We start from the raw sequence: 27,203 nt of genomic DNA, 5'->3' as shown, positions 1-27,203 counted from the left end.
GGTGGGTGGTTGACTTCCACTCAGGTCATGATCTCACAGTTTGTGGGTTCGAGCCCCACATTGGGCTTTGTGCTGACAGCTCAGAGCCTGGAGCCTGCTTCTGATTCTGTGTCTCCCTCTCTCTCTGCCCCTCCCCTCCCCTCTCTCTCTCTCAAAAATAAATAAACATTTTTTAAAAATTTTAAAGAGGAAGAGGAGAAGGAGAAGAAGGAGGAGAAGGAGAAGGAGAAAAGGAAGGAGAAGGAGGAGAACAAAAGAAGGAGGAGGAGGAGGAGAAAGAAGAAGGAAAAAGAGGAAGGAAGAGTGAGTTCAAGCCCCACATTGGGCATGGAACCTACTTAAAAAAAAGAAGACCACACACTATCAGGTATATAACCAACCAGAATTAAGGGGAGAGGTTAGCAGGTGACTTTCACCTGTCACGGCCCCAATCACTGTGGTCCTGGTATCTCACAAGATTTCTCTATTAGAAACAACACAGTTTTTTTTTTTTTTTTTTAATGCTTTTTTGGAATGATCAGGAAGAATGAGCATGCTTCCCTCACTGGCAATGAGAAGAAAGTACAGTATGAAGACTACTGCAATTCCACTCTTTAACACTTAAAGAAAATAAGAGCCCTCCTGACAATCTCAACACTTTGAAAATAAAAAGAAGAAAGGCAAAATTATTAACAAAGGGAATATAGGGCTTATAGTGTTTTGTGCCCATGCCCATTTGTAAACGTTTAGGCATTTTAGTATTTTTTACATTTGAAACAAAAGTGTTCACCGAAAGCAAGTACATCTAGCAGAACTTATGGAAATGGTAACCATCTTCACTATGGAAGGCATTTATGAGACTGTAAAATAATGCTAAACATCTCATGTCTAATCACGTACAACATTATATATTTCAACTCTATTAAATTGCTTTCCAGTATTTTTCAACAGACTACATTATGCTTTGCCTTGGGTTCAAGAAAAAATGCAGAAAAAAAATATTTTCCTCAGGCATAAACATAATTTTGATGTTGTAAATATATAATATTAAAAGTCAAGCTCTCAAGGGACTGATAGGTACAGGAGTCCAGCTATAGAATAAGTCACCCAGATGAAAGGAACAGCCAATATATAGGAAGGGAATATAGTCAATGGTGTAATAGCGTTGTATGGTGACGGTAGCCAGACTTGTGAGCATTGCATGATGTATAGAGTTGTCAAATCATTATACTGCACACCTGAAACCAACGCCCCATTCGGTGTCAAGTATATTTCAATTAAAAAACAAAAGTGCTCTACCACCAAAAAAATAATTTTTATTCAAACTTCCTCAAAAGTCCGGCAACTTAGGGGTTAAAACCCAATTAGTCAAATCTGCTCTACTCTGTAAACTCATTCAAAATATAGCCAGAAACAGTGAACTTTCTTTTAATAGCTTCTGTGTCCTTAATAAAATACTATGCAAATTAGTCAACAGTGGTTCTTAACAGCACTAAAACCTAATTCATTCATTTAAGAATTCTAACAGAGCTCTAAGTATTATCCAAAGATTAGAAATGTTAATAGCTGGTCAAGGAAATCAGGAGTCGTCTTTCCTTTGAATTCGTTTTCCATATTTATAGTTTTTAGTGTTCTTAACCCATAGTGACAGAAATCATTTGTTGGAAAATCTTTTCATCAACCACTTCCAAGAAAGTGTTTTGCCATCCCCACAAAGCCAGTTGTGTACAAACTTGAGTCATTATTCCTAGAATCTCAAATGATATTTTAATAATAAAAATGGGGCATCTGGTGGCTCAGTTGGTTGAGCGACTGACTTCGGCTCAGGTCATGATCTCATAGTCCATGAGTTCGAGCCCCGCATCAGGCTCTGTGCTAACAGCTCAGAGCCTGGTGCCCACTTTGGATTCTGTGTCTCCCCCTCTCTCTGCCCCTCCCCCACTCATGCTCTGTCTCTCTCTGTCTCATAAATAAACATTAAAAACAATTTTTTAAAATAATAATAAAAATGATAGCTGCCATTACCCCACATTGATTACATGCTGGCACTATGCTAAACAGTTCAGATACCTTGTGATCACAACCCCATGAGGTTATGTTTACCATCTTTAACTCACAGTTTAGGAAAATGAGGCACAAAAAGTGGAACTAAAACCGCATATGGCTCAACCAGCTTTGGAATCAATTCAGATGGTGCAGTCCCTGTTTGTAAATAATGTGCTATAGCACTTTCTATTTGCAGAACCATCTTTTGCCCCATGAACCACTCTGTGCCATCACCTTCCACCTGAAGGAACACATCAAAGGGCTCAGCAAAATGCTGACTGAAATGGTTGACCTTGTCTTGTAAATGTATGATACTTATTTTCCCCCATACAGTGTATTTTATTTTTATTTTATTTTAAGTTTATTTTTGAGAGAGAGAGACAGAGCACGAGAAGGGGAGGGACAGAGAGAGAGGGAGACTCAGAATCGGAAGCAGGCTCTAGGCTCTGAGCTGTCAGCGCAGAGCCCGATGCGGGGCACAAACCCACGAACTGTGAGATCATGACCTGAGCCAAAGTTGGACACTCAACTGACTGAGCCACCCAGGTGCCCCTACAGTATATTTTTATCATGGAACTACCACTAACTTCTCTTAAAAATAACACAACCCACAATCTGGCAAATGAAAACTCACTAGCAAGATTAAAATGTCACCTTGGGAATTCTGCCTTGGTTAAATGCCATCAAACTTTCCCTTCTCCGATAAGCATTTGATGGTGGTAAACAACTGCACGGGCAATTTATCTAGAACCAGATTGTATTTTTATGTAAATGATAAAAAAAATTCCTTCATCTTTTACTTATTGGTAAAGAATTTATCTTATGTTCTTTCTCAGACCTTTCTACTCAGACCTTGCCTAACAATGACACTCAATATTTGCTGAATGAATGAGTGAATGAACCCTCATCCTCTCTTACCACACCTCATGAAAGCTTCCCCAACTACAATTCTGAGGAGTTTCCTACATGTTATTTTTGAGTGTTTGATGCTTTGAGAACAACAGTATTTTCCTCAATTTTATAATAGTTGGGAACGAAAAGGGAGAATTAATTAATGACTTGTCCCATTTGTATTCTTTCTTACTCAAATTCTGCACCACAAAATTTAACGGATTTTTTTTTTCCTTGCTTCTCCCTCACAAGAAGACAGTGTCTGTGTCTCTGTTCTGTTTCCCCCATTTGGGGGCAGTGATTGAAGCAAAGCCCCTGATCTCTCTCAGGTCAAGAAAAGGATCGAATTTCCACCTCCAACTCCATGAATGGAAAATATTCCAGTTCTGAGGTACTCTTAATTCCTCAAAGAAAGTGTCTAATATTATGATTCTCTGTGAAGAACACAGTGCCCAGCCATATCTTTCCTCAGTGTAATATTAATGAAATCAGTTCCTACGTTTCTTATATTTTGTTGCTAAAGCCAAACAAATGAGCAAGAAGCTTTCATAACTCTTGCTAATGTCAGGCAGGAAATGTGTTGAACCTTCAGCATTTCCCCAGGTTATGAAACTCATCCTAGTGCCTCAGCCCCAGAAGACAGGCATAAAAGCACTCTTTGTAAGTTGTTCCACTTCTTAAGGTCTCCCTGGCATCTGAACAAGCTGCATTTTGCAAAACCTTGGGCTTTGCATGAAAATCAAGATTCCCACACTGGGAGTCGGACGAAAGATTTCCCACTCATCAGCATGCTGCAAGCAGCTGGAGGTTCCAGAAAGTGTCAAAAGGGCCAACATTCACATATATGGCACGTAGAGAAACACATTGAACTTATCTTGGCACCAGCTAAGCGCATTTATAAGGAAGCAGAATTATCTGTTTATTGGAGTAGAGGAGGGAAGATTCACTATTTGTCCATAAGCGATGAAGTGATATTTCTACTTTGGTGAAATTATTCTCCAAGGCATTGGACCGAGACACTGCCTGTTAACTATCTCTTATGGAAAACAGAGTTTCACTAAATCTGGACCTTTTTTCCAAAATGTTCTATACTTTAAAGTGATTGGTAGTCTCCCTTCTATCCCTCCGAGAATGAATTACTTCTTTTCTCCTTTAACTTCTCTGTGGTTGCTGAAGAGTTTCCTTTCATCTTCAGTGTCCTTGGGTTGCATAATGGGCCCAAGAATTCCCATGAGAATGAAGGCAGGTTGTCTGGCAGCTCATGGGCAGCCGGGGTGGTCCCCTGGGAAAAGATGCCCTTGGAGCTGGTTGCCTGAGAAAACTATCAGAAATAAGGTCTTGTAGTCCTAAATCAAGACCCATGTCCCCCTTTCATTAGAGTCCTGCTGATAATCATCCTGGGAATGTAGAGACAGATACAAAAATAACAACAAACATGGGGAAACTAAGCCAGTCAGAGAGAGATTTGGGTTGATATCACTTCCAGGCTTCAGCCTTTCAATCATTTATTATTTGATTCATTCATTTCTTCAGTGATGCACTGAAAGCTCATCAGGGCCAAGGACTGATAGGTACTAGCATGTGGTACTGAACGAAAGAGACAAAACTTTCGCCCTATCATATCAGAGCTTTAGTCTAGAGGGGGAAAGGCCAGCAAACAATTATACATAACTGTATGGACTGAATTTTGCACCTCCCCCTCAAATTCATGTTTGAAGCTCTAACCCTCATTGTGGCTCTAATTGGAGATAAGGCTTTTAAAGAGGTAATTAAGGTAAAATGAGGTCATAAGAGTGGAGCCCTCATCTGATAAGAATGGTGTACACACAAGAGGAGGAAACACCTTGAGAGCCCCCCATCTGCAACTCTCTCCCTTCTCCTCTCCCCCACCCCCTCTCTTCTCATGTATGCGCAAAAAGGAGGTCATGTGAGGACACAACGAGAAGCCAGGAAAAGAGGCTTCACAGAAACTAATGCTGTTAGTTCACCTTGGACTTCTAGCCTCCATCCAGAACTGTGAGAAAATAAATTTCTGTTATTTAAGCCACCCAGGCTGCAGTATTTTGTTATGGCAGCCCAAGCAGACTAATACAGTAATGATAAGAATCATGAAAAGAGTAAGATAGGGCAGAGGGATAGACCGTGATGGGGTGAGAACTGTATTGAATATGACAACTGGGAAAGGCCATTGGGGAGGGTGGTTCCAGGATGGAACGTTTCTAGGGAAATTAATGCCCTGACATGAGAACAAAATTGAGGCATGTGAGAAAGATCCAGAAAGCCTGTTGTAGCCCAAGCACATTAGGCAGGGTATAAGTCAAAGGAAATTGTGACAGAGAGAAAACCAAGAGCCAGATCATCAGGGCCATATAGGTCATGGCAAGGACTTCTACGTGGGACGGAAAGGCACTGGAAGGTTTTAATCAGGAGAGTGGCAAACATAGCCTATCTTAGAAGTGTCCTAGTCACAAATAAAGGGGAGACTGTAGAAGAGAGAGCCTCGAAGCTGGGAAATGGTCCTGAGGCTGGTGAGAAATGATGGAGACATGGGCTAGAGGAGATGGGAATGAAGAGGTAAGAAGTAGTTGGAATCAGAGTTTATTTTCAAGATAGTTCAGGATTTGTCAACGGATTGGATGTGATGTAAGAGAGAGTCAAGGACAACAAATAGAGCTGTGTGATTGGGGAAATGCCATGCCATTTACTGAGATAATAAAACAGCAGGAGACACAAGTTTGGTGAGGAGGAGGTGTGAAATGAGAGTTCAGTTTTGCACATGTTAAAATTTGAGATGCCTATTAGACATCCAAGTGGAGATGTTGAATAGGCAATTGGATAGACCAGCATGCAGCTCAGGGAGAGGTTAGGACTAGAGATATAAAATTGAGTGTCATTAGCATTTAAATGATATTGAAAGCCAGAAGATGGAAAATCATCATAATTATGCCAGCACCTGCTTCTCAGTTTATAGATCCATCTTTAGAGGCAGGGAAGGAAATATGGGGCTATTTCCCTATCTTTCTGCTCCTCCTTTCCCTTCTCCATCTTCTCAAAGATTACCCCATCTGGCTTCAGTGGCCATCATTTTCGTTCCTACAGGTGACTTGGAATATCCTGCATCTCATCATATTTGGGCCAGTACGGCTGGAACGAGCCCACCAAAGCTCATCCTGCAGATACCTGCCTCAGTAGAGTCCTCTCTACACCACGTTCTGGTGGGGCTTGCTGTTTTGTGTTGTAAGCTCAGTCCAGGCCTGGCCTCTCTAAAGCCTGGATCTCTGATGGGAGGTGAGCCTTTTCTGGGCAGCCTGCCTGCCGCTCTTACAATTCCATAGGCCTGGAATCTTCACTAACTCTTGGCCTTCCTTCAACTCCAGTAGGAGGGCAGTGGAGCAAGTGTCTCTGTAGGGACCATTGGCTTCTTTCATTAATGGAAAAGAAAAACAACTGCTTTTAGTGGATATGAGAGAAAACGCATGTCTCCCTGGGAGTCATGTATGCTACCCCTGAACTGTGAATGAAGAGGGTGGCCTTGAAAGGGGAGACTCTGTAACCTGGCCTGGCCAGATTACAGACTATTACTTAAGAATGAGCTATAATAACAAGTCAGATCTGGAGAGGAACCCAAGACTGCCAGCACCCAAGAAGTGTTACTTGTTGCCTCAAGTAATGATCTTCGAAATGAGGTGTGACTAACTTGAAAATGAAAAATATAGAGGGGCACCTGGGTGGCTCATTTGGTGAAGTGTCCGACTCTGGATTTCAGCTCAGGTCATGATTTCACTGTTTGTGAGTTCGAGCCCTGCATCACACTCCGTGCTGTCAGCACGGATTCTCTTGCATGGGATTCTCTCTCTCTCTCCCTCTCTCTGCTCCTCCCCTGCTCATGCTCACTCTTTCTTTCTCTAAATAAACAAATAAAACTTAAAAAAAAAAAAAAAAAGAAAATAAAATGAAACTGGGAACAGGTTTACAGATGCTCATTTTTAGGACCCCAAAACTGAACTGTTTAAGAAGGGTTCTGGGCCTTAACTCTGCAGGACTTCATGCTGCTATTTCTTTGTCAGTGCCCTTCCGTTTCTGCTGCCTCCCCACTTCAGAAAAGAATTATCACCTGGGATCTTGTGAGGGCTTTGCTCCTGGATGTAGAGTTGCTAACCAAGAAACTACTCACAATATTAGTTTCAAAGAAGGGTCCTTCAATTGTTTATCAAGGGACCATAACTGTGTTTTCCTTTAGCTTATACATACCATATATACCACCAATTCTAAGAAATGCACTTTTGCTTTTGGCTTTCAGCTGGAAGGAGGTAAAGGTGCAGCTGTCTTAGGTCATCCTGAATCTGGGTTCACCTAACACCAGCCACCTTCACCATGCCACCTAAGTTCGACCCCAACAAGACCAAGTCATATACCTTGTGAGGAAGTTGTTGCCACGTCTGCCCTGGCCCAGAAGACAGGCTCCCTGGGTCTGTCTCCAAAAATGGTTGGTGCTGACATCATCAAGGGAACGAGTGATTGGAAGGGTCTGAACATTACAGTGAAACTGACCATTCAGAACAGACAGGCCCTATGCCTTAAACTTATGAGTAAAAAAAAATAACGATTCGGGGTGATGCCTGAATCTTCACTGCTAATGTGAGATGAGACAAATTTTTGAGTGGGTAAAAGTCACCCCTAAAGTGACCCACCTACTTCAAGGGATGCCTGGGAATCATGATCTTCCCATAAAAAAACAAACAAACAAAACAACAACAACAACAACAACACCATACAGGCCCAAATTGAAGTGGTACCTTCTGCTTCTGCCCTGATTATCAAAGCCCTCAAGAAATTGCTAAGAGATAGAAAGAGGCAGAAAAACATTAAGTACAGGGGAAATACCACTTTTGATGAGACTGTCAACATTGCCTGACAGATGCAGCACCGACCATGAGCCAGAGAACTATCTGGAACCATTAAAGAGATCCTGAGAACTCAGGATGCCTGGCTAGCTCAGTCAGGGGAGCATGCGACTCTTGATCTTGACTCTTGATCATGTAGGGGTTCCAGCCCAAGGTTGGGCATAGAGCTGACTTAAAAAAAACAAAAACAAAAACCCACAAGTATTTCATCTCTTAAGGAAGAGAATGCTGAGGGTTAACACATTGTTATCCGTTGTGCAATAATCATCACTACTTTTCTCTGATAGTTTTCAAATGATTGGACAGGAAAGTCATAGTACTGCAATCTGATGTTCAGAAATGTTAGGATTTTCAATACTTTTATTTTCCAAACATTATTTTTTTAAAAGAACATTAAAAGCATCAGAAATACAAATCTGGCCTAAAGGTTAACATCAGAACAGTTATAAAATGTTTGAAATACATCACATACTTTGCATCACAGTAAAGCATCAAGAGAACTAATTAATATACCCTGCTAATAATTAGTCACATTCAACTAAGTTCTCATTATTTTTAGTTCTCAGGTTAGCCCTTATAGAGAAGTTATATATATATCTATTTTTATAAATAGATATATATGTAACTTGTGAAGAGATAAGTTTTATCTATCTCTGTATCTCCACATAGATACAGAGATACATGTGGAGAAGGCTAAGAATCTAGCCCAACATGTATTTCATGCAAGTTAAATCAATAATTTCTTGATGAGCATACAAAGAAAGAACACCTCATATGCACATGCTTATTTTTCTTTATATTATTATAACTTTTACTTCCCAAAGATGGGTCATCTCAAACTCAAAGGTCACACAAGAAAACCTGACATTTTAAATTTTACAAGTAGAAATTACTTTTAAAAAATCTTTTATTGAATCACACTGGAAATGCCTAGCCAAAAAAGAGATACATACCTTAAAAAGTCTTAATCAAGAAGTGTCTTCTTGATTAATGTTATTAATTATAAAGCTGTTTGGCTTATTGGAATAAATACCCAGTTCTAAATTAAGACAAAAGTCTCATTCCTAATTTTCCACAATTCTTCAAATGACCTTGGGAAAGGATATTGGATTTCTTAGTGCTTTTTAAAAAGGGTAATATATTACCTGGTTAGTATATTACTTAATCTTGTGGGAATATTAATAAATGAAAACAGTGTTGTATTAAACATATAAAAGCATAACTGAAATAGGTTATAGTGATTTTCAAAAATAGCATTCAATTACAAACAAGAAAAAATGTGACAGAGTAGAGATTTTCTCTTCTGTTATAAAATCTAATAACAAAAATAAAGGAAGAAAGGGAGAGAAGGAAGGGAAGGACAAAGTTCTAAAAGGCGAATTTAAAAACAAAGTAAAACCCATATCTCATACTCAGATCTCAGAAATAGAATGGCTGGTGGGTGCTGGAAGGCGAGAGGTGTTGGACAAGGCTGCACAGAGTTCCAGATGAGCATCTGTTCTGTGTCCCAACCCCCCTTCCCCAAGGAATCTTGTATTTGGGAAAGGCCTGGAGAGGGAGCTATAAACTGGATACCTTTCAAAACAACAAAGTTCCTTCCAATCTGCAATGCAGATTGCCCATGCACCCAGAAATCACATTCCTCCACTACAGGTCGGTCCTCTTCACCAAGGGCTCTCGGGTAAGATCATGCCAAAATAGAATAAGGCGTTTTCAGCAAGCAAAAACAGATTTCTTTTTAAAAAGCTTTATAGCTAATCAACTCACACAAAATAATAATGTCTATAATAAGAAATGGTAATAATCATAATACTGTATTCTTGGCTGACTGTCTTATGAAAGGAAAGTACTTAATGCCTGTGTGTCTTGGGTAAAGGTAATTATAGATAATATATTTCTGATTTTCTGCTTTGACAATGTATTATTTATTCAAATAAGCCTGCTACCAGAAAAGTGTATTGCTCCCCATTTCAACACATTACAGAATCAAAATTTACAGTACAATTAATAAAAAATTCGCCTCAGTGAAGATCATACCTTCATATTGTTTAAAAAAAATCCAACTCAGGTATACTTTGAAGGCCCCAAACACTGACTCAAATGATCGTAATCAGTCCATTCTCCTTCAATACATTAGCGTGATCATTCCTGGCATCTATTTAAAAGTTTAGTACAAAAGATTGGAGCACAGGTCAGGGTAAAAAATTTAAATAATAAATTTTTACATCAAATCTTAAAAGGTCAAGAAACCACAAAGCAAATCAATAGATGCTGATACTTCAGACAGAAGAAAATCAGAACTGCCAACTGTTCCGCTGGATCTTGAAGTTTTCATCTACCACGGGTCTCACAGAAATGGGGGAAAAAATCAAATAGTATCAGAAACAAAAACAGTTTCTGCAAGAGTCTCCAGCCTCCACGAGCCTAAACAGAGGGCACTGGAATCTGCTTGGCCGACGTGCTGTCATATTCTTGCATTAAGTCATTAGTGGTGTGATAGTGCATGGCAATATATGAACTAGCAAATCCAAAAGAGTTTACTGGCTGCAAGTTATGCGGACTGCTCTCCTCCTGGGAGGGGCTGCTGTTGTAAATGCTGTAGTAGGGTTCAATCCGAGTGTTGATGGGGGTGGAGCTGCTCTGACCGTAGTGCTGGTGTCCAGCAGAGATCTTGGGACTGACCACACTTTCCTTCGAATGACTTGGGCCACAAGCCTGGTCCACAAATTTCTTCTGGGGCTTTGGAGACAACATGTAGGCAGAGTTTGTTTCATGATGGGAGGATTTGTTTCTGTTGATTTCCAGGTTCCCCTTTCCCATGGCTCGAAGTCGAGTCTTCTGTTTGCAGCAGAAAAAACCCAGGCCCACATACTGGAGGCACCAGAGCACTTTCCTCCTCAGCCCTGAGCTGTTCCGAGAATATATAAAAGGGTTTAATCCTGATTTGAAAAATATAAGGGTAAATCCAAAGAGTTCAAACTGGTAAAGGATGAAGCTCCCATTGCTGGAAAGGACCACCTGCACTAAGGAAATCCCCAGTGGAAGACAGCACACCAGGACGGAGAGCACTATAATCACACAGGTGACAACCGCTTTGGAATCCTTAGCCGTGGAGAGATTGACAGCAGAGACCAGCTGGAGCCGGCTGGCCCCCGGAGTTGGCATCTGGTTAAGACTCTTGGTGTATCCATGGGTCTGAACGTGCTGCAGTTTGTTGTAATTCTGGTTCCTGTAGAGAGCCGGCACGGTGCACTGGATGGGATCTCCACCCCCCTTTCCAGGGGCCCCCATGAAAGGCTGTGGTCTGGAAGCATCTACTGTGATCACAGGGGGGCACTTTCTGACTTGGGCATTTTTCCGCAGCGTCTGAGCAATCATGATATAAGAGACAGATACCACAGCGACACAACAGGTGAAGTCGATCACATACAGAGACAAAATGGCTCTCCCTTCTCCGGCCATCAGACTGGACATGGGAAGGCAGAGGTGGGACTTGCTGGTTTTCAGGGTGCCCAAGGTGGCAAGAGTGAAACTGGTGGCCCAGAGAAGCAGAGTGAGGAGCAGGGTGCAGGGAAAGGAAGCTGTGCGATTGGGCTGCTTCCCCAACACCATGCGGAGCCGGTGCAGGGCAATCACTGCCACGGTCTTGAGGGACATGATTATGAAGCCTGAACTGGTGAGATGGAAGGTGAAGCAGAAAGCATCTGGGATACTACTGGCTGAGCTGAAGAACAACACAAAGGTGAACATGGGGGCTGTCACTCCACAGATGAAGAGGTCACAGAAGGACAGGTTCAGGATCATGAAATCAAAGTTGGTTCTGAATTTCCTGAAAGCTGGGTCAAAGAAGGACAAGAAGACAATGAAGTTGCCATAAGAGCCCAGGCAGAAGATGACTGCGAGTAGAAAAGTGCAGGTTACCAACGTGGCGGTGTGGATGAGGTCCTGGAGGCCCTCCTGTAGTGTGGTGCTGTTTCCTCCATGGGAGTGACGCACATGGAGCAAGGTGGTGTTGGGAGCGTCCTGAAGGTGGTCCGTGGAGTTCATCTTCAGAGAGAAGGGACTCTCCCTTCTGTGGGAAGGGAGTCAGGGCCTCAACTCACAGGCGAGCGGTATGGGGCAAAAGAGGCCCAGAGCAGAAAACCCTGCACACAAAAATGCACACCCAGAAACAGAAAGAAATTAATGGAGTAGAGCGATCGCATGATTTTTTACAAGAGTACTAGAATTTGTTTTAGCTCTGACTGATGCATACAAAAAAACATTTCTCTGCTCAAAGTCCAACACAGAAAAGACACAAACACCTCAAAATATATTCCTTGGGCTAATGTCAGGTTTCATGGCACAGTGGTTTTTGAAATAGTTTAAGCATCACCTGGGGACTTTAAAAAAAAAAAAAAAAAAAGCAGATTCCTGGGCCCCACCCCTTGAGTTTCTGATTGAAGGGTATGCAAATGTTACTTTTAGAAACACTCTGGTGCCAGACACTGGAGACCCAAGGACATAACATCTCCACCAAAGAGATCACTATGTACTTACAGCCTAATGTGGTCAATTAGATGACAGCAGGTGCTGTGGAAGTCAGAGAAGGGGAAGCTAATCCCAACCTGGGGTGGAGGCTGAGAGCAGCTGTAGGGAGTGATGGTGAGGAGTTTGCTGGGGGTCAGGAGCAGGGCAGAGATGGAGGGGCAGACAGGGTGAGATTATGGGAGTAGGTCTCACAGCATGTGTTTAGGTTACAAGTCAGATGGCATTGCTGAAGTATATTGTGGCCCCTTATAGAACTCCCACAAATCACTAACAAGTACTATTTCTTTCCCTAGGAACACGCTTTATTTTCCATTGTTTATAATTTTTTCTCCCTGCTGGTAATTTCTTGGCCATCTCCCTCCCTTTCACTGGAAAAAAACTTTGTGTAGGACTACATTTGAGAGGGGAAAATGAAAGCATTGTATTTGAGATTTAAAAGGTACAAAGCACCCTTTTGTAAACTCTAACCTTCTATACAAAGGTGAATTGTTATTCCAACAGCAATATCGTCATGATCAAACAGGAGGCACATGCCCATTCATGCCTTCATTTACTCAGTTTACATTTATCATGTGCAGACTGTATGCCAGCTTTATGCTAGGTGCTGTGGTTAGAAAGATGAGTAAGACCCAGCTTCTGCTTTATAAGAAAACTTCTTTTTCTTCTTGCTTTTTATTTTCGACTTTGTTTTGCAATGAGATTTAAAGTACACTCACAGAAATCTTCCGTTGTTCAAATCTCAAAGCCCTGTGTGGCCTTGTGCCCACTCTGCTCTGAAAGACGCTTCCAGCGGGACAGCTGAAGTTGTTCCTTGGAGACTGGCGCAATGCTCTTGACAACTCAAAGGTATTTGCTTTAATCCAGCATTTAGGGATAAGCAATGGCACTGGGGTCGTCCTGGCGTTATGTTCCAAATATTTAACCATGAGCTCCAACTGGGTTCCAGAGGCCTCTAGCTGTGCCTGGGATTAACCCTTTGGTTCATGGATCATGGGGCACAGAGGAAGAGGGGACTGGTCCATGAAGGATTACTTGGGGCTCCAAGCAGCAGCTATGAACCTCCTGATACAGAAATGTCTCAGCATTCAGTAGTAGGTATGGCTGTGTCAGTGAGTATGAGACAAATTTCAGTCCTGAGGAGATCCATCTACCTAACAAATGTCCTTCACGAAGGAAGAAGATGGCCTCTTTTTTCTTCTCAATGGTCAAATAGTACAGACCATGACAATATGATGAATTTCTTCACTGGCAAGGGAAACCAGCTTTCTTATACTTTCCTTATAAAACTTCCATGAGACAAAAATATAAATCCCAACCACTTGTTTCTTGATGATTAGAATTAAAACATAATAATGGATGGCTTTATTGTTTTCACTTACAGACCGGGTGCCTGTTTCTGAATCCTTTTTGACAGCTATGAGGTAAGAAAAAGACAACCTTTTGCTACTTGTTTTTGCATTGTTAATTGGACGACTGGAGTTAGCTGATGAAAAGAGAAGTAGAAAACTCAACTTGAGGAGGCAGAAAGGCAGAGAGATGCCCAGAAGGGTTTCCTCTTTGGAGATAGGGGAGCAAACAGGAGTGAAGAGGGAAGCAGGAATTTGGAATGAAAGCATTTGGAACTCATGTCCAGAGAAATACCGAGTGAGTGGCTAAAAACGAAGAAGAAGGGTGATGGAAATTATGAAGATCACAGGCTAGGAGACATCTGGAAAGGGAACTGTCAAAGGGAAAATGGGATGATGAAGCACCAATATTGGTCAAGGATAAGAGGCAGGAGGAAAAAAAAAAAAAAAGATTTGGAGTAGTTGAGGACCAACTTCCACTTTCTGCACAGTTATAATTTTTTCAATCAATTTAACATTTTTCAGGTTTTTCTTTCAAAGATTTTTTTTAACGTTTATTCATTTTTGAGAGAGACAGAGTGTGAGGGGGGAGGGGTAGAGAGAGGGAGACACAGAATCCTAAGTAGGCTTCAGGCTCTGAGCTGTCAGCACAGGGCCCGATGCGGGGCTCGAACCCACGAACTGTGAGATCATGACCTGAGCTGAAGTCAGATGCTTACCTGACTGAGCCACCCAGGTGCCCCATCAGTAGGTTTTTTTAAAAAAAGAAAATTCTAGGGGCGCCTGGGTGGCGCAGTCGGTTAAGCGTCCGACTTCAGCTCAGGTCACGATCTCGCGGTCCGTGAGTTCGAGCCCCGCGTCAGGCTCTGGGCTGATGGCTCGGAGCCTGGAGCCTGTTTCCGATTCTGTGTCTCCCTCTCTCTCTGCCCCTCCCCCATTCATGCTCTGTCTCTCTCTGTCCCAAAAATAAATAAACGTTGAAAAAAAAAAAAAAAAAAAAAAAAGAAAATTCTAGGTCAGGGATATAATTGTCAGTGTCATTATTAGTATGTTAACTTTATCAAGTACTTATGATATGTCAGGCACTGTTTTCAAGGCTCCATGATATTAATTTCTCGAATCTTCACAGCAACCCTGAGACAGTATAACATATCCCTGTTTTACAGATAAGGAAACTTGAGTTGGAGACAGTGCTCCCACCTTAAAGTGGGTAGGGCATGGATTTGAACCTAAGCTGACATTTGTCACCACCACGCTCAACTCAATGTTCAACTCAACATAACAAGAAAGAAATCAAGGGAGGTTGGCTGCCTAGAAGATAATCATAGCAGCTATCACTTCTTGGGTCATTATCATACACATCAGCAGCTCTACATAAGCTATCACACTTTATTTCACTCTCAGTATAGACCTATGAAGTAGGTATCACAATCCCTTCCGGAGTCAAAGTTCCTGGAGCCCAAAATAGGGACACACACACACACACACACACACACACACACACTTCTGTGTAACTCTTTGGCAAGGTTGATAATTACACTTCTGGTATAAAGTAATTATAAATCATTCCCAGATAGTTAGGGGGGAAAAAAAAGAAGGGAATGTGAGGCTGGGAAGAAAAGGAAAAACATAACAGAAATAAAGGTTTTTGCAGAGAAACCTTAGGAGCAATAAAGGAAACAAAGGAAAAGTAAGCCCACTTCTGTGACTTTTAAGAAAGAGGAGGCTGGAATCACAATTTGGAATGAAGTTATGATGGTAGCACTATAAAACTCAGTGATTTGAGGAGGGGGGTAAATGAAATTTGTTACTCCTAAATATTAAAAATTACCAATGTTCTTTTCAGAGCAAGCATACCAGCTACTTTATTTCTGGGACCATAAGTAAATGATGAAAGTCAGAAAATCAGAAAAATTTTAAGTTAGAGCACCGGTCTTACGCAGGCATTTTAGCCACAGTTGGACAGAATGAATTCACATCCGTGTGCATCTTGTTACAACTAAGGAGGGGGGATCCGAAGCAAGGACTGGTTAAACGAAAATTTTTTTACCATAGCAATGATTTCTCATTAAGCTGTGTGAAGAGTCTCTGATAATCTACTGTGCTAACTTAATACTTTAGTACGTATGAAAGCATTTTGTATGAGCTTTTACAAGTTAGCACCTGGCCTGGATTCTTCCAATTCATTTTTTTTTCTCATATAAATTTGTCATAATGCCTTAAATTCTTCGAGGACAGCATCTTCACGGTCTCTCACAGAGAGCAAAGTTCTGTACTATTATTAGACCCATTGTATTTGTACAGATCAGGAAAACCTCAGGGAAGTTAGATGACTTGCCCAAGGTCACTAGATTCAAGGCAGATTTATCTGATTTCGTAGGACCCGCTCTTTCTCCCCAGGTGAACTACCTCTTGAAGCCCTGAGCAGCTGACAGGCTGGGGCAGGGTCAGTGGATGAGGGAGACGGGGAGGCTATGGAGAGCCCCCAGTCTGGGGGTGCGCTGGGAGGCTGCCGGGAAGGGAGGTGGGCCCCAGCTAGGGACTGGAGATGGGCAGGCGCTCCCTGGGGTGGGGAAGGTTGTGGTGAGGAGGGCCTAGTTCAGGCCAGCAAGCTTGTAAGAGAATGGGCAGAGGGCTGGTGGGGTGCGGAGGGCTCCGGCCAGGAATGGGCGGTGGGGAAAGGGCTCCGCAACCCGGCGGAGCCCGGGAGCAGGCTAGGCAGGGGCGAGATAGCTTCCCCGCAGGCCGCGCCAGGAGGGCAGGTGCGCGGCGGCCGGGCCTGGACCAGCGCAGCCTCGCGCCGCCCTAACCCGCCGTCTTCCCGGGGCCCGGCCCTCCCGGCCCCCGCGCGTCGTCCTCCTCCGGGGCCCGCGGCCTCTCACCTGCCCGGTGGCCGCAGCGCCGCCCCCCTCCTCCTCCATCTCGCAGCCCGGACCCCAGCTCCGCCCGCCGCCCGGGACCAGGCTGGGCTACAGGCATCATCGCCATCGCCGCCGCCGCCTCCGCGCATCCCGGGAGCCGCCGAGCCGGGGGCGCGGGAGGCGCAGTCACGGAGACGCCGAGGGCGCCGCCCCCTCCGCCGGACACTCGGGCAGCGGCGCCCGCCTGCCCCCCGCGCCCTAGCTGCCTCGCGGGCCCCCTCGTGCCCGGGGGCCGCCCCGCCCTCCGCCCCCCACGCTGCGCCGCTGCCCGCGCAGGGAGCCGCGCTCCAAGGCGGGCGAGGGCTGGCGCGCGGAGGAAGCGGGGGTCCGTGGGCTGGGCCGCGGGCAGGGAACGTTGGGGGCCCCGATGGCCTGAGCCGGTGCAGAGCGTGGGCCGGGAGGCTGGCGGGGCTCTCCTCGCGGCCCGGTGCTTCCGAGACGGCCTCCTGGCTCTGGTAGGCGCTGCAGCGAACACTCTGCCTCCTGCATTCAACTGGCGTCGTCGTCCAGTTCGGTACTTTGAGAGGGAGTTTGCAAATGAAGTCGTTATAACAATTTAAAATCAAACCAGCTTTCACTTAATGGCAAAGAGCCACGCAATTTTTCCCCGTTCTCTCAGCTACCTCAGAGTATTAAGGAATTTACTGAGGGAACTCAGCAAGGGGAGTAACCAGTGGGAAACCAAACGCAAGTGAAGAGACCACCCCTGCAAATGAAATAACCACGCCAAGAAATCGTGGACCTTATTTAGTGCAGTGGTGCTACGTGTGCAGCTAATTTTAATAAGCAACACAGAAACCGATTGTCCCCGTATTCTCTACACCCCCCCCCCCCAAGTCCATAACATGTCCAAAATAATGAACTCATAAAATGGGTTTAACTTTAGTCTGAGCCATAAGCAGCATTCCGAAGTATGTTTGCCATTCTGGGTACAAAGTAAAGCCAGATAAACCCTTACTCCTTGTGTCCCAACCTGGGTCATTAGAAACTTACTACTTTTCAAACCCCAGGGGGTACTATGTAGAAACAGAGAACACTACTTGAATGCCCTTTCCTTCATCCTGGTGCCAGAAACCCAGAAAACTTTGTTCAAGGTAAACTTAGAATACTGCTACTGAAGTCTCTATTTTGGCTAGCAGTTTATCTTTTTAAACAGAAACCGTTTGGTACTAACAAGTACTAAAGAATTTGATTTAGGTGAACATCTTCCTCAGTATCCTGAAATTTCATCAAGAGAAAAACAACAGAACTGGATAATTTATGAAGTAGACATTCAGTCCAAGAGTTGACTATGCTATTAAGAATTGTTCAGAAATAACTTCACAGAAATTTCCAATTAATTCCCACATAATACTCTACTCCACTCCCCAACCACTTGTAATGCAGTTCTATGTTGTCAGCTATGATGAACTTTGGCCAGAGAAATAAGCAATCAAAAAAAGACCCGTTAGTATTTCGAGTGAGAATTCTAACCAAAGTTATAGTCCTCTCCATATGAATTAGCTACTGAATAAATAACTGCCAGCTGATTTCCAGGCATCTGGCCATAGAAAAGGAGATTATAATAGGTTTGGGCTGGAATGCGGCCATCAATTACACCTTTGCGAGAAATTATACTGAAAAAAAAAATTCCCAAGTTGTAAAGGATTCTAAAGAGGAAATCAGGAACTAATTAGTACCATCAGCAAGGCTAAAGCTACTAGACTTATGGCTATAAAATGTACCAGCCAACAGTGCCAAATGAACAGAACCTCAGTAGTAAAAAACCGAAAATCTGCAAATGCACTAACAGGACTATGTTAAAGTATGAATGGGCTATCCATTTGCAGGGAAACCATCATTCTAGTACCATTATTGGCAATACAAACTGATACATGTGCAGGTGAAGGAAAATATATCACAGCAATTACAATGTCTAGATTTTTGACATCAAAATGTACTCCTTACAGTGTATCCTGAGGAAATACTTGAAAAAAGTTTTAAGCATGAAGTTATGAAAATATTCATTGCAATATAATTTGTAGTAAAGAAAACTGAAAACCTTGATGTTCAACAATGGGGAAAAATATTCAAAGCAATTATAGTAACAAGACAATGGTCTTTGTGCACAAAACTATGAAGACTATGTAGAAAAAGTTGATTTTTCGGTTAAACCAAATTCCTCAGTAATCCTCTCTGGCCACACTACTAATCACAGTTTTGCAATCTAAAGGGCTTGGCTAAGTAAACATTAAACACACACACACACACACACACACACACACACAAAATCCCCCCCCAAAAACTTTAAGAAAACACATAGGGGGGACCTGGGTGGAGGTCAGGTTGATCTCACAGTTGGTGGGTTTGAGCCCCCACATCAATCTCTGCTGACAGCTCAGAGACTGATGCCTTTTTTGGATTCTGTGTCTCCTCTCTCAGCCCTGCTCGTGCTCTCTCTCAAAAACAAACATACATACATACATACATACATACATACATACATAAATAAATAAATAAATAAATAAAGGGCTTGACAATACCAAGTATCAGAGTATTTGAAAACTGCTTTCTCATCCTATTATTTTTTTCACCGAAACTTTCATTCCTTCACATTAAGAGACCAGGTGGGTAAATTTTCTTAAATTTTGTAACACAATTTACAAAGTCTTTGTTTTTATTATTTGAGAGACAGCGAGCGCGTGCACACAAGTGGAGGCAAAGAGGGAGAGTATCTCCACTCTGAGCGCAATATGGCGCTGGATCCCATGACCCCGGGGTCAAGACCGGACCTGAAAATTAAGAGTCTGAGGCTCAACCGACTGAGCCACCCAGGCACCCCGAAGACTGTTTCAAAGGATCCATAAACAACTAGATTATCAGCCATTAAAACCTCACTTTTCACCACTCAACCCCTTCCCCACCTAGAAACCTACCTTCACTCTCTTCCACTCCAAAACCGCAGTGACTTCTCAACTTTGGTCTGCTTTTGCCTCCCTTAACACCGTTCCTGCTCTGTGCACCATACATTTAGGAACTACCTTAGACAACAGTTTCAGATCATGATCTCCTGGTTTGTGGGCTCCAGCCCCAAATTGGGCTCTGTGCTAACCCACCCGGAGCCTGGAGGCTGCTTTGGATTCTGTGTCTCCCTTTCTCTCTGCCCCTCCCCCACTTGTGCTGTCTCTCAAAAACCAACAACGCCCCCCCCCCAAAAAAAAAACAGTAGCCACCTGCCCTTTTGTCTCCCCCATCCCTTTCATTCTTGAGGCCACTGGTAGAAAATGTAAGGAATTAGATAATTCACAGTATAACCAGACTGGGGAATCAAGGTAATAAGCAACACCTATACCTTTTATCATGACACGGGGCAAATGTTGGACACTCAGATTAAAAAATCCTGTTTTGGGGGTGCCTGGGTGGCTCAGTCGGTTGAGTGTCCGACTTTGGCTCGGGTCGTGATCTCACGGCTAGTGGCTTCGAGCCCCACGACCGGCTCTGCGCTGACAGCTTGGGGCCTGGAGGCTGCTTCGGATTCTGTGTCTCCCTCTCTCCCTGCTCCTCCCCTGCTCACACTCTGTCTCTCAAAAATAAATGAAGATTAAAAAATTAAAAAAAAAAAATCCTGTTTTTAGGTCTATGGCAGGCCATAAGAATCTTCACAAGAGGTTTTCAATTCTGATGCACACCTGAAACATTATGGCGATTTTATTTTTTTTTAATTATTTTTTTTAACGTTTATTTTTGAGACAGAGAGAGAGAGAGAGACCACGAATGGGGGAGGGTCAGAGAGAGGGAGACACAGAATCTGAAACAGGCTCCAGGCTCTGAGCGGTCAGCACAGAGCCCTATGTGGGGCTGGAACTCACGGACCGCGAGATCATGACCTGAGCCGAAGTCGGCCACTTAACCAACTGAGCCACCCAGGTGCCCCCATTATGGTGATTTTAAAAGATATTGACGCCTGTGTCCAACCAGAGAAATTCTGACTCAGGATGCCACAGTGGGTGCCCAGAACTTTTATTTTTTAAAGTTCCTACTTTATAGAAAGGGAAGGAAAACTTCCAGACTCATTCTGTGAAGCCAGTATTACTTTGATTCCTAAACCAGACAGAGACCCAGTAAAAAAAGAGAACTACTGGCCAATATCCCTGATAAATATGGATGCAAAAATTCTCAAATAAGATACTAGCAAATCGAATTCAACAGCATATAAAAAGAACTATTCACCATGATCAAGTGGGATTCATTCCTGGGCTGCAGGGCTGGTTCAACATTCGCCAATCAATCAACGTGATACATCACATTAATAAAAGAAAAGATAAGAACCATATGATCCTGTCAATCGATGCAGAAAAGGCCTTTGACAAAATTCAGCACCCTTTCTTAATAAAAACGCTTCAGGAAGTTGGGATAGAAGGAACATACTTAAACATCATAAAAACCATTTATGAAAAGCCCACAGCTAACATCATCCTCAATGGGGAAAAACTGAGAGCCTTTTCCCTGAGATCAGGAACACAACAGGGGTGTCCACTCTCACCGCTGTTGTTTAACATAGTGTTGGAAGTTCTAGCATCAGCAATCAGACAACAAAAGGAAATCAAAGGCATCAAAATTGGCAAAGATGAAGTCAAGCTTTCACTTTTTGCAGATGACATGATACTATATATGGAAAATCCGACAGACTCCACCAAAAGTCTGCTAGAACTGATACATGAATTCAGCAAAGTCTCAGGATACAAAATCAATGTACAGAAATCAGTTGCATTCTTATACACTAACAATGAAGCAACAGAAAGACAAATCAAGAAACTGATCCCATTCACAATTGCACCAAGAAGCATAAAATACCTAGGAATAAATCTAACCAAAGATGTAAAAGATCTGTATGCTCAACACTATAGAAAGCTTATGAAGGTAATTGAAGAAGATATAAAGAAATGGAAAGACATTCCCTGCTCATGGATTGGAAGAATAAATATTGTCAAAATGTCAATACTACCCAAAGCTATCTACACATTCAATACAATCCCAATCAAAATTGCACCAGCATTCTTCTTGAAACTAGAACAAGCAATCCTAAAATTCGTATGGAACCACAAAAGGCCCCGAATAGCCAAAGTAATTTTGAAGAAGAAGACAAAAGCAGGAGGCATCACAATCCCAGACTTTAGCCTCTACTACAAAGCTGTCATCATCAAGACAGCATGGTATTGACACAAAAACAGACACATAGACCAATGGAATAGAATAGAAACCCCAGAACTAGACCCACAAACGTATGGCCAACTCATCTTTGACAAGGCAGGAAAGAACATCCAATGGAAAAAAGACAGTCTCTTTAACAAATGGTGCTGGGAGAACTGGACAGCAACATGCAGAAGGTTGAAACTAGACCACTTTCTCACACCATTCACAAAAATAAACTCAAAATGGATAAAGGACCTGAATGTGAAACAGGAAACCATCAAAACCCTAGAGGAGAAAGCAGGAAAAGACCTCTCTGACCTCAGCCGTAGCAATCTCTTACTTGACACATCTCCAAAGCAAGGGAATTAAAAGCAAAAATGAACTACTGGGACCTTATGAAGATAAAAAGCTTCTGCACAGCAAAGGAAACAACCAACAAAACTAAAAGGCAACCAACGGAATGGGAAAAGATATTTGCAAATGACACATCGGACAAAGGGCTAGTATCCAAAATCTATAAAGAGCTCACCAAACTCCACACCCGAAAAACAACCCAGTGAAGAAATGGGCAGAAAACATGAATAGACACTTCTCTAAAGAAGACATCCAGATGGCCAACAGGCACATGAAAAGATGTTCAACGTCGCTCCTCATCAGGGAAATACAAATCAAAACCACACTCAGATATCACCTCACGCCAGTCAGAGTGGCCAAAATGAACAAATCAGGAGACTATAGATGCTGGAGAGGATGTGGAAAAACGGGAACCCTCTTGCACTGTTGGTGGGAATGCAAATTGGTGCAGCCGCTCTGGAAAGCAGTGTGGAGGTTCCTCAGAAAATTAAAAATAGACTTACCCTATGACCCAGCAATAGCACTGCTAGGAATTTACCCAAGGGATACAGGAGTACTGATGCATAGGGGCACTTGTACCCCAATGTTTATAGCAGCACTCTCAACAATAGCCAAATTATGGAAAGAGCCTAAATGTCCATCAACTGATGAATGGATAAAGAAATTGTGGTTTATATCCACAATGGAGTACTACGTGGCAATGAGAAAGAATGAAATGTGGCCCTTTGTAGCAACGTGGATGGAATTGGAGAGTGTGATGCTAAGTGAAATAAGCCATACAGAGAAAGACAGATACCGTATGTTTTCACTCTTATGTGGATCCTGAGAAACTTAACAGAAACCCATGGGGGAGGGGAAGGGAAAAAAAAAAAAAAGAGGTTAGAGTGGAAGAGAGCCAAAGCATGAGAGACTCTTAAATAAAACTGAGAACAAACTGAGGGTTGATGGGGGGTGGGAGGGAGGGGAGGGTGGGTGATGGGTATTGAGGAGGGCACCTTTTGGGATGAGCACTGGGTGTTGTATGGAAACCAATTTGACAATAAATTTCATATATTGAAAAAAAAAAGTTCCTACTTTAGGAACCTTGCTAAGGCATAGTTTCATGCAGCTTGTTCAGAAAAATCTCAAGTGGTTAATATAATGTAAGGCCTCACCATTCAAAGTGTGAGGGCCAGGCATCAATATCATGAGCTAGCAGCATGAATTAAAATTCACATTTTAACAAAATCCCCATGTGATTCTTAGACACATTCTTAGACACATCTAGATCATCAATGATCTAGACCAGACCAGTGCTGTCCAACAGAACTTTCTGTGATAAAAACATTAATCTGTGCTACTCAATAAGGTAAACTACTAGGCACAAGTGGCCATAGAGGCTGAAGAAATGAAATTTTATTTATATGTAAATAGTCATATGTAGCTATTAGCTACTGTACTAGACAGGTCTAGTACAGTAATTCATTTAGGTAATTCATTTTGGTTAGAGGGCATGAATTTATGGATACAGATCTATGGATGGAAAAGGAATCCATGAGAGTCACTGCCTAGAAAGCTGTCTTCTCTTCTTAATGAAGACAAAAGCCAGATGTTAAAAACAATCCATTTATTGGGTTTTAAACTAGTTACACAATTGAAATCATCAGTTTGGCACTACTCTATACAGGGATTAGGCCTGTGTATGCTGACAATTCAATACTATACCGGGACCTCTGCTGTGCTTAGGTCTGTATCAAGTCATTCAGCAAGTAGATACTAAAAAATATACTGTAGTGTTCCTTTAAGGAAGACTGTACAGGGTGTGTTCCAAGATGACATTCACCAACTTGTGAATTACTTTAACCTAGAAGATACCTTGCATTCTATAAACTTGTCACAGGCAAACATGTGGTGTTTGCATTTAAGGATGCACACAAAAAAGTTACATAAAAATCCAGACATTCTAACGATAAGTGAACTCAAACAAAAACCCCATACCTCAGCTTTTGTAACATGAAAAGATAGAGAAAATAATTTAAAAACACAAAAAATAGCATTCAATTGGTACAAAAGCCAAAATTTACTATAATAAAGAGCTACATGTGAATCTTTACAAATTAATTACACACAGGTGCTGTGTAAAAGGTTGCATCTGTACAAAGTCTTGCCAATGCTATCTCTACAGTTTATACAGTCTTTTACATCTATATAACATTTATTAAACAAGTCAATTAAATATAAAGACTCAGTCTCTCAACGATTCTGCAGGCAAAAAAAAAAAAAAAGAAAAAAGAAAAAAAAAACAAAAAAGAAAGAAAATTACGAAATTTCCACATACACAGCAGTTTTCCATTAGGTGATGTATAACAGTTTTCAAAGAGGGTCCAATAGTATATGCAAAGAATACAGGTAAAAATCAATCAGTCAGGGTTTTTGTTGTTGTTGTTGTTTATTTTCAAAATCACACATTGTATACACGCACAACAATCAATCAAAAATTTATTCACCAAACCCCCAGTTTTTCAGCAACTGCTCTATCAGCACCAAAAACTCCAGTCTGTGGGAAGAACGTGGACAAAGACTTCACTTCTGTGTCTTGGTGGAGTGATCCATCAGGTCCTTAGTTAGGCTCCAAACTTGGCTCTCTTTTACTTCCCTCTTCATGGCTCTCCAGACCCAAGGCTCTCAGGCTTTGATTTATGGCCTGCAGCCCCACTACCATCTACACCCAACAGCCATTTGGAAAAAATTCAAAATAATTTGAGATGAGTGAAATGACAGGACCTGTATTACAGACAGGTATTCTCCATTACAAGTAAATTGTTTCTTAATGATTTCCTAGACTCTGTTTGTTCTTGGATGCCATGATCATATTGGGTAATTATTTCTAGTCTGAGACACTGTGGCTTTGTCAGATGCCTCAAAGAAAAAGTGTTCAGTATTCTGGAGATACTTCCAGACAAGTTAGGTAATCAAATGGCAGCTGAGAGCCTGTGGAATGTAGACTAATGAGACTAAACACAGAAACCACCAAACCGATGAGAGCTCAGCAGAGGCGGGGTTTAAAAACCTGCAGAGAGCCACCACAGATGGTACCTGAGGATCTGGAATTTTTGATGAAAAGAGCTTGAAGTGAGGACTACTCATCTGTATCAGGGAGGAAAAAAATTTCAGTTAGAGAACAGAACATGCAAGAAGTGAGATTTTCTTTATTCTTCTTATCCCAGTGGAAAGGTTTCTAGGTTCTCATCTTTAATTCAGGATGAAAACAAAAAACAAAAAACTTAAGAATACAGATGAAATGTTCTCATAATTGTACAGTACCTAAGGTCCTTGGGGCAACCCAGAGTGCCTAGGCCTCACGCAGGAGGCAAGTAAGAACACAATTTCTCTTAACTAACCATTCCCAGGCTACTGAGCCTTCTCATTTATAAAGGTCCAAAAGCAGTCACATCAATTCTCTGCTTAATACCAGAAGCAGAGAAACAAGGAAGAATTTTCTGGAAACTTACTTCCACTGGTGATAGCAAAAGTCATATATATATTTTAAATCTAAACAGTGACATCTAAGAATGTCAGAAAAAGGAAAAAACTTAGGAACACCTACTTCCCAATCACCAAACCAATGACATCTGCCTGGGGATGCCAGACTTCTTTAATCTCAATTTTGCTGACTCACCCTTCTATGCATAATAGCATGGTGACACGAGGAGATCGGTGAGAACAAGCAGCTGGTCATCTGTGAATTGCTGTTTGTGTTCTTGCCAGTTGTCATGGTGCGTCCTTCGGAAATTGGATAAGGTCTTTTTTACAGTCATCTGTAGAGTAGGCAACCCACACACATTTTATTTTAACCTCTGAAAAACTAGGATAACTAGTTTAGGATAGTTACGTGTTTAAGATAGATATGTGTTTAGTTATCCTAGTGAGTGTTTAGGATAACTAAGTAAAGATCCCTCTAGACCTCAGATCTCACACTTAACTGAGTGCTGCAAAACTAAGAAGCCAAATGGAACTTGGCAAAGCCACCAAGCTCACTTCTTTAAAACTACGAGCTGCACTTTAGGACAAGCCCCTGGAACTTACACCGCATTATTAAACCAGTTTGAATATACATCTACATTTATTTACCAAGGTGAAAAGGACAAAGCCATTGACCTTTTCAGCTATTTAGGTACATAGTTATTCATGAATACTACCATCACAATTTCCTGTTTAATATTAGCTCCCAGTTAGATACTTCCTAGGTATAAAATGTTAGTGAAGTATAAAGATTAACTATCCAGACAACATTGACAGTATTTTACTTCCACTGAACTGGGAGAGACAGAAGCTATAGTATTTTCCTTGCTACCAAAAGATCTCAAATATACACAAAAGCAAGGCCTCTGCAAGATTTTAATAATCACTGATGAGCAGGCTTAGCCCTGGCAGAGGTAGTGGCAGCAGCAGTTTTATCATAGCTGAAGGTCCAGAGTGAATGGGAAATTATCAGCATAAATGATTTCTTACAAAACATCACTGATATAATATGCATGCAAAGAAACTAACAAGAAAGCATTTTACCTCAATAGGCTGCGGATCATTTAGATGTGCACTGAGATTCATAAGGAGCTGGGGCATCCAGGTGGGAACATCATAAGGACTAGAAAGAACACACGCACCGAGTCCTAGCACCCCAGCATGACGTTTGACCAACTCTGCAAAAAAAACACCAATGTATGTTCCAATATTTACAGGACTCTACTGCATGTGTTACAGTGAAATGAAATTAGGTTTTTTTTTTTTTTTTTTTTAATTTTTTTTTCAACGTTTTTTATTTATTTTTGGGACAGAGAGAGACAGAGCATGAACGGGGGAGGGGCAGAGAGAGAGAGGGAGACACAGAATCGGAAACAGGCTCCAGGCTCCGAGCCATCAGCCCAGAGCCTGACGTGGGGCTCGAACTCACGGACCGCGAGATCGTGACCTGGCTGAAGTCGGACGCTTAACCGACTGCGCCACCCAGGCGCCCCTGAAATTAGTTTTCAATTAAACTAGTGGTTTTCAGGATGCCTGGGCGGCTCAGTCGGTTAAGCGTT

At 42.3% G+C, this 27,203-nt stretch overlaps 2 protein-coding genes and 1 non-coding gene across 6 annotated transcripts in view; 1 reads left to right on the top strand and 2 right to left on the bottom strand.

Annotated features, from left to right (window-relative positions):
• The first annotated feature begins 7,488 nt into the window (after positions 1-7,488).
• LOC131486486 (U12 minor spliceosomal RNA) lies at positions 7,489-7,644 on the top strand. Its single transcript, XR_009249373.1, has one exon. It is a non-coding gene; the product is annotated as a U12 minor spliceosomal RNA (small nuclear RNA).
• Positions 7,645-9,736: 2,092 nt separating this feature from the next.
• GPR75 (G protein-coupled receptor 75) lies at positions 9,737-16,684 on the bottom strand. The gene is made up of 2 exons (XM_058684113.1): positions 16,579-16,684; positions 9,737-11,965 (listed from the first exon to the last, which is right to left on the bottom strand). The coding sequence occupies exon 2, from the start codon at positions 11,865-11,867 to the stop codon at positions 10,245-10,247; it is 1,623 nt and encodes a 540-aa protein (XP_058540096.1). The 5' UTR covers positions 11,868-11,965; positions 16,579-16,684; the 3' UTR covers positions 9,737-10,244.
• A 7,050-nt stretch (positions 16,685-23,734) lies between these two features.
• Positions 23,735-27,203, bottom strand: part of PSME4 (proteasome activator subunit 4) — a 100,348-nt gene continuing 96,879 nt past the window's right edge. For all 4 annotated transcript variants that reach the window (XM_058684109.1, XM_058684111.1, XM_058684110.1 and 1 more), the window contains 3 exons: positions 26,689-26,822; positions 25,802-25,940; positions 23,735-25,269 (listed from right to left, as the gene is read on the bottom strand). In XM_058684109.1, the coding sequence (XP_058540092.1) occupies positions 25,806-25,940; positions 26,689-26,822 (269 nt within the window). In that variant the 3' untranslated portion in view covers positions 23,735-25,269; positions 25,802-25,805. The remainder of the gene's footprint in view (positions 25,270-25,801; positions 25,941-26,688; positions 26,823-27,203) is intronic.

The sequence above is a fragment of the Neofelis nebulosa genome, chromosome 9, assembly GCF_028018385.1.
Source record: "Neofelis nebulosa isolate mNeoNeb1 chromosome 9, mNeoNeb1.pri, whole genome shotgun sequence".
In the NCBI taxonomy this organism is placed as follows: domain Eukaryota; kingdom Metazoa; phylum Chordata; class Mammalia; order Carnivora; family Felidae; genus Neofelis; species Neofelis nebulosa.
The sequence above is the reverse complement of the archived record's forward strand: the minus strand, read 5'-3'. Positions and strand labels throughout refer to the sequence as shown.

What these genes read in the sequence shown, in the direction of transcription:
- GPR75 (XM_058684113.1), bottom strand. Translation starts at nt 11,867, where the DNA reads ATGAACTCCACGGACCACCTTCAGGACGCTCCCAACACCACCTTGCTC.